Here is a 7,707-nt window from a genome sequence, read left to right on the forward strand (position 1 = left end):
ATATATATATTTATGTATGTATGTGTGTGTGTGTGTATAAATTAATTAACCCATTGGTGTCGAGCTAATTGTGATTCACAGTGACCCTATAGGACAGAGTAGGGCTGCCCCATAGGATTTCCAAGGTTGTAATCTTTACAGAAGTAGACTGCCACATCTTTGTTCCACAGAGTGGCTGGTGGGTTTGAACTGTTGACTTTTCAGTAAGCAGTTGAGCACTTAACTTGCACCACCAGCCTTCTCTCTCCATGTATGTATGTACATATGTATGTACATATGTGTGTGTGTCTGTGTGTGTATAAGGAGACAGGTGAATTTTAAGAAATAAGCTATGAAAATGTGAAGGCTGCCAGGTCCAGAATCCATAGATCAGGCTATGGTTGGGAACTCTGGCAGTCTTTCATGTCCAAAATCAGTAGCCCAGGTGGGAGGCTGGCAGTTTGGTCGGGATGTCTATTTATAGTCTTGAGGAAGAATCCTTTTCCCATTGGCATCCTCAATTTTTGCTCTTAAAGCCTTCAACTGATTGGATGAGGCCTACCTATGTACGATATGGAGAGTAAGCTGCTTTACTTGAGGTCAGTTGATTTAAACGTTATAAACATAGGTAGTTGCCTTCGAGTCAACCCTGAGTCATGGCAGCCTTATGTACAACATAATGAAACGCTGCCCCATCCTGCATCATCCTAACAGTTGCTGACATGTTCAAGTCCATCATGTGGCTGTTGTGCCAATCTCCCCTCACCCTCACTGGCCCTCTCCTTCAGCAAGCATGATGTCCTTCTCTAGTGATTAGTTCCTCCTGATGACATGTCCAGGGCACGTGAGATTGAAGAATATTCTGTCATGTTTCACAAGGTTTTCATTGGTTGATTTCCAGAAGTAGATTGCTAGGCCTTTCTCCCTAGTGTCTTAGTCTGGAAGTGCCATTAGGGTGGAAATCTGCCCCCTATAGGTGACCCTGTTAGTATTTAAAATACTGGTAGCATAACTTCCAGTATCGCAGGAACATGAGTGCCATCACAGTACAGCAAACTGGGTTTAAATGTGATTAATATGCAAATACCTTTATAGCAACATTAGCCTAATGTATGACCAGTCAACTGGATAGCATAACCTAGTAAAGTTGATACATAACATTAACTAGTGCAGACAGGTACTTAGTCATCTCAGAAGGTGTTGAATTACTTCAGTTCCCTGACTCAAACTGGCTGAAACCACAGGAAATTTATTATTTCATGTAACAGGAAGGCCAGAGGCAGTCCTGTCTTCAATGTGGGTTGATTAAGCTGTTCAATGATGCTGTGAAAGATCTTCTCCGCTCTGCTTCCTCAGTGAATTATCTTCATGGTGGCCACATGGCTGTGGTGTTTCCAGGAACTGCATTCAGACACAGCAGTGATCAGAGAGAGCAGAGCTTTGGTGCCTTCCCTAGGCTTGCACTTGAGGAGCTGAGAAACCTTCTCCTGAAGCATCACAGAAGACTGTCTACCTCATTGGCCAAGGTTGGGTCACAGGACCATCCTTGAACCAATCATTGTTAAGGGAAGTGGAATTAGCATTAGACCTATCAGGCAGACTGGAGGCTTTAGGAGTGTGGTGGTGAGGTCAGCTTGCCCAGAGGTACACTGGGGGGGTGGAGGTGGGGAGACAGGTTCCCAAACAAAACAGATTCCCTCCCAAATGACTTTGGGGAGGAAGGAGGGGAGATAGACTCTGCACTGGCAGGCAGCTAGCAGTGTCCTCTGGCCACAGTATGTCCAGTACAAAGGACTTCTGCAATATTTATAGTGAAAGCAGAAAATAGTTAGCCACCTTAGACTCACAGTACTGCAGGGAGGGCCATTCTCTTTGGATTCAGGGTGTTATCTTTGAACAGCCTCTTTCATTTTGTTTCTTCTCCTGCACTTGGCCATTCCAGTCCTTCTCTTATAAACTAGTCATCTCACACAAATACCACTCTTGTTAGGGAATTCCATTTAAGAAAATACCATATTTGTGAATTTCCTGTTAATACAGTTCCTGTAGGAACCTATTCCCTGCCTAAAGCAAGTGTGTCAAAACTGTTTAAGAAAGAGAAAAATGTTTCTTCTGGAATTAGTCTATTTATCCATGAGACTTTTGGATAAGTCTTTATTTTCTGGTCATAAACTCCCATTTTACCCATGTGTGAACGATTGGAGAATGTCACAGTTAATTGCTATAGTTAGGTGCTGTCCGGTAGGCTGTGACTCACAGTGAACCTGTGTGTAACAAAACAAACCATAGCCTGCTTCTGTGCCAGCCTCACAATAGTAGGTGTGTTTGAGCCCATTGTTGGAACCACTGTGTCAGTCCATCTCATTGAAGGTCTTTCTCTTCTTCACTGACCCTGCACCAAACATATCCTTTTTTTTTCTCAAGACAACCTGGGAAACTTTCTTTTGAAGCTCTTCATGATTTTGGGTCTATCAGGTGATAGTGTTGACACAGACCTCAGAGAACCCAGACCCTTGCTCCTGCCCCTCCATTCCTGCCCCATCAGGTGACAGAGTGATAAGTAAGTGAGAGAGGACCAAATACTGTGTAGGCTACCAATGTCCAATCACTATTGCTGCCTTTCCGACATGGCAGCTGTTGCCTGATGATTAGTCCCCCTCAAAATTCTTTGACCTCATTGCCACTTTAAATTTAACCAAATCTATTTATATTCATCATAATTATGCAGATCTTCTCATAGCTCATTTGTATCAACAACATGGATTAAAATATTTGCTAATGAAATCCATTTCTAAAGTAAATGATGTGGCAATTTCCTATACTGAAAAAATGACTCATTAGTTATGTGAACAGTGTCTTTACAAAATTTAAGTACATACTATAAATTAGCTATAATTTTACAAAAGCAACGTAAAACCGGAAACCCTAGAGAGTCCAGAGTTCCTTGTTGTTAAGTGCTGTTGAGTCATCTGCGACTCACAGTGACCCTATGCACAGTGGAACGATCCTTGATATACCTGACCCCATCGTGGTAGCCACTGTGTCAATCCATCTTGTTGAGGGCCTTCCCCATTTTCGTTGACCCTCCACTTTGCCAAGCATGATATCCTTCTCCAGGGAATGGCCCCTTCTGACAGTGTGACCAAAGTCGGTGAGAGGAAGTCTGACCAAAGTCGGTGAGAGGAAGTCTGACCATTCTTGCTTCCAAGGAGCATTCTGGCTGCGCTTCTTCCAGGACAGATTTGTTAGTTCCTTAGGGACTATTAAATGTAACACTCTCACGACATGCTCTGTTCTGTAATGACTCCAGAGGGGCTAGGGAATAAGAAAAGAGAAGAGGAATTTAAGCAAGTTTCTGAATGAAGCAACAAGGCAAGGGGAAAACATGATCTTGTAATTATTATTCTTGTAGAGGTATCCTCTGGTGTACATAATAATAACATTGGGAAATGTGTTTTCAGATTTTTAATAAAGACCATAATGGAGCATCAGCTTAAATGGAATATTCTAAAATTTCATTTCTGTGGCCCAATGCTGTGTTAGGAGCTATGACTGTTGATCATAAATGAACAAGTCTGCATCAGAGCCAACCAGATTGGGTTCAGTCCTGGGGTTAGTAGCGTTCAGTTTGGTTCAGTCTTCCACGTCTCTGCTTCCATCTGCCATTCTGAACATTGAGAATTTATGTTCTAGTTGATCATGTCCAGAGACTTTATATCTCTTACTAAGGAAATGTTTATTCTGATTCACTGCAGTCCACTTAGGCACCTTGTAGAAAGGTGACAAACCAAGAAGTGCTGAGACACTGTGATCAGCATCACCTCAAATATGTCAGCATTCCTCATTCCTTAAACATTCTGCTTGATTGAGATTCCTCTATGAAAAATTGTTCATAAAGGGATAGATAGCCTACGACTGGTGTGTGGGGACAGCCCCTGTTTCCAGCTCTCAGACTCTCTCGTACAGCCTGCTCTCAGTGAAGCAGTAAGACTCAGGGTTCAGCACCTATATGGGCTTCAGTTTCTTCATTTGTTAATGGGAAGAATAGTACCTGCCTTACCAGGTTATTGTTAGGTTTAAATGAAGTAGAGCTGGTAGATTCCTTAGCACAGTACTGTAACTCTTAGATAGTATTGTAATTTCCAGTTGATTACTTATTTTGTGATGGTGAAGTAGGTTGCTCATTCCTAAGGAAGGCTGGGGAGCCTGATCTTAGCTTCCGTTCTTTTTCAGCCTTCTGCCAAACATTTTCATGTGGATATTTCCACTATAAGCTCAAACTCCTCCAGTCTAAACACGCACTCAATCTTCCTCTGCTCTTGCAAAGCTAGTCCTTCTGATGGTCACATGTGGTGAGTGAGGTTATCCCCCATTCTCTTTGTCACACGTCTTCTCTGACATCTTGCCGGTGATGGACAAAGCTGCTTGGTCGCTGAATCCCCCACTCCTCCAATGTCATCTGCATCTCTAGGCCTCCTTTCCTTTCCCACTGTCAGCACTTTAACTTGGTCACTGTGGGTCAGCGTAGAATTATGCTCTAGAGTTTTCAAGGGCTGATTTTCAGAAGCAGACCACCAGGACTTTCTTCTGAGGTGCCTCTGTGTTGGCTCAAAGTGCCAGCCTTTGAGCTGAATGTCAGCAGCTGAATGTGTTAACTGTTTGCAGCACACAGGGACTCTGTACCACCCATAGTATGCGCTTAATAAATATATGTTGAATAAATGAACAAGATCCGTCAAGTGTGATAATACTTGCCTGTTTATCAGTAACATGCTTTCTTATCTTAAGTGGTATTGTTTTGAGTCACAGCTAAGACTTTTGGGGACTATGTGAACAAATAACAATATAAGACTTTGATTGCTGCAACTGACCTAATGCATTTGTCTTCCCAGGTTATGATATTGCTGGGCCTGTTGCAATTGGACTCACCCACTGGAAAAATCCATATGCGCAAGGTAGACCCACCCTTCCATCAGATCTGCCTCTCTTCATCTCCAAAGATGTAGGTATCCCTGTGTATCACCGATCCTTCACCCGGAAGACTGAAGTGGCCACGCCTTTGTCTTGCCCAGCCTCACTGTCCATCACTCCAGTGCCTTCTTACAGCAGCAGCAGCCAGGAAACCCTGAGTCAAGATACAGCAGGTAACAGTGTTGGCTTCCTGTTGAGGTCTAAAGTGTAGATGCATTTTCCTGCTGAATAAATCACATGTGTGTTTCTGAATGTGTGATTCTAGATGCTCTGAAAATCCCTCACATTTACCAGCTTTAATGACTTGGTTGAACAGAAGGAAGTTTGGTTTTATTTAAAAATGTTTGACCTAAGTGTTAATTTTATCTGGTAAAACACCATCTGAATCAGAATTCCAAGATCTTCATATGACTTTTTTGTTTATTTAATTTCTTTCATTCTCTGTTTAGTGACAGACCATCTTTGTTGGATTAAACTCTTGCATCGAGGAGTGTCTGATGAGTGACAAGTAATTTGTGAATACTTTAGTTCCTACCAGTTATGCTGGTCCACCAAATTGATCTGTGATTGTTTGTAAACCACTGCCCATGGGCCATGCCTCAACTGCCGCTTTTTATTTATAGCCCAAGAGTAAGAATAGTTTTTGTATTTTTAATTGGTTGAAAAAAATAAAAGTAGAATAATTTGAGACAAGTGAAAATTTTATTGAATTCAGATTTCAGTGTTCATATATAGTTTTATTGAGACAAAGCGACACCAGTGTATTTACATATTGTCTATGGCTGCTTTGAGAAGTTGAGTAATTGCAGCAAAGACTGTATAGCCTGCAAAGCCTAAAGTATTTACAATCTGGCTTTTTATGGAAAAAGTTGATTAAGCCCTGATTTATGTGACTCTTGGGAGTCATGACTTAAACAGTCAAGGCAAGAAAAATGCAATACTTGAGTTTAAAAATGATCATTTAAATCATGATTCAAATCATTTCTAAAAGTTATATGTGTGGAAGGATGACCAGTTAGTTTTTATATCTAAAGTCTAAGTTGGAGGTTTAAATTATGCAGAATCCACCCTGCCACATTTTTATTCACTATATACAGTACTTAGAGACAATGGGTGGGCAATGGAGTCTGGTGTATAATTTGTTAGCAGTAAACCATTGAATGTCAAGATTTAATGGCAGTCAGCAGTTCACAGATGCTGCCACCTGGACATGAGAAGCTGATGTTGCAGAAGTTCTGGATTATCAAACGCAATCTCTAAAGCAGTAGATTGCAGACTTCATTAAATGTTGAGACTCACCAGTAAGCTTGTCAAGAATGAAGATTCTTGGTGATGCTATTTTGACATCAGTGAGTGAGCTTTCGCAACCTGTGTTCTGCAGGTTTCCTTTTCCCTGTGATTTGGTTCAGGAGGTCCCCATACGCTCATTGGGAGGTTGCCTCTAAAGTGTCTTTCACTTTCATTAAAGGGCTGAAGAGAAATTGAAACGGTCTTGAAAAGTGTTAGGGAACGTTGGTACACTGTCAGCTCTGCACGTGGCAAAACTTATAATCTTTCCCATTGTCCTGATTGGAGGTCCATTTGAGAGTAGAAAAATTGTGATCTGGAGTTTGAAAGTTTTTCCCTGGAGGACATTTAAAATCTCCTGGGTTTTGATTTTATCGTGAAGGAAAAGTGACTCTGCTTGCTTTAGTTTACTGAAATCTGAAGTTAAGAAATAAAGTGCTTCCTTTGGCCAAGCTGGCTGAAAGGTCATGGCATTATCTGGCCAAGAAGAGTAGGAAATGGCAGCTTTTAGATGAACATTTTATCACATTTCCCTTTGGGTTGACTTTTTTCTTTCCATAGAGCATCATGCTCAGAAGCAATCCAATTTTTGTAGGAAGTTTCTATTTATAACTTATAGGTTTCAAAAACAAAATCAAAGCCCATAACTCACTTCATTTCTGAGAATTGTCCATTAGTAATACAACACTGAATTTTTCCAACTGACTTTCTATTATTATTATTTGTATACTTAAAAAGTAAGCCTGAACATTTAAAGATATATTATACAAGTATGTGAAAGAATTTTATTATAGAAGGTTGTGGATCTGGTGTAGCTTCTGTAAATCTCAAATATGGTTGTATGTTTATATGTAAGGCTAAGGTAGTACATTTGTATGATTTCTTATAACAGCTAATTGATTTTAATATCTGTTGTATACAAAAGCTTTTAGTTTCTTCTTTTTTCTTCCTTTTTTTGTTTTAAATTTTTTACCTCTTTATAGTAGGAAAATCTGGGGTGAGAGAAATTATTTCAACTATACTGGAATGTTTTGCAAATACCAGACATTGTCAGACATTGCTTCATAATTGTAAGCAATCTTCCTTCTCCATAAGCTTCAGGTCTGATGACAAGTTTTAGGCACAAAATAATTCTACAATTATCTATTGATTGTTGAAATTTTCTTATGCTGTTTAAGAATTTCCTCATACATATATTCTTATTGTGATTTGGGTGAAAATTTACAGAGCAAATTCACTTTCCATACAGCAGTTCACATACACTTTGTCTCATGACAATGACCCAATTTACCACAATGCAACAGCTCCCCTCCTACTTCCTCCCGATAGTTACCTCTTCCCTGTGACCATCCCTCCATCCACTCCTGCCCCCTGAGCTGTCTCCCTGTGTGTAAGCAGTCCTTCTTTCTCCCATGATTGTTCTCTCCGAGGAGTGTATCTACCTCAGGTAAATGTTCAACTCATATGCCT

At 40.6% G+C, this 7,707-nt stretch overlaps 1 protein-coding gene across 1 annotated transcript in view; it reads left to right on the forward strand.

Moving 5' to 3' along the window:
* The window catches only part of ANO4 (anoctamin 4), a 737,041-nt gene that overhangs the window by 99,504 nt on the left and 629,830 nt on the right, over nucleotides 1-7,707 (forward strand). The window contains exon 5 of the mRNA XM_042781823.1: nucleotides 4,872-5,123. Coding sequence (XP_042637757.1) covers nucleotides 4,872-5,123 — 252 coding nt within the window. The remainder of the gene's footprint in view (nucleotides 1-4,871; nucleotides 5,124-7,707) is intronic.

The sequence above is a fragment of the Orycteropus afer genome, unplaced genomic scaffold (assembly GCF_000298275.1).
Source record: "Orycteropus afer afer isolate SDZICR_OR568_19922 unplaced genomic scaffold, OryAfe1.0 scaffold00177, whole genome shotgun sequence".
NCBI classification, from domain to species: domain Eukaryota; kingdom Metazoa; phylum Chordata; class Mammalia; order Tubulidentata; family Orycteropodidae; genus Orycteropus; species Orycteropus afer.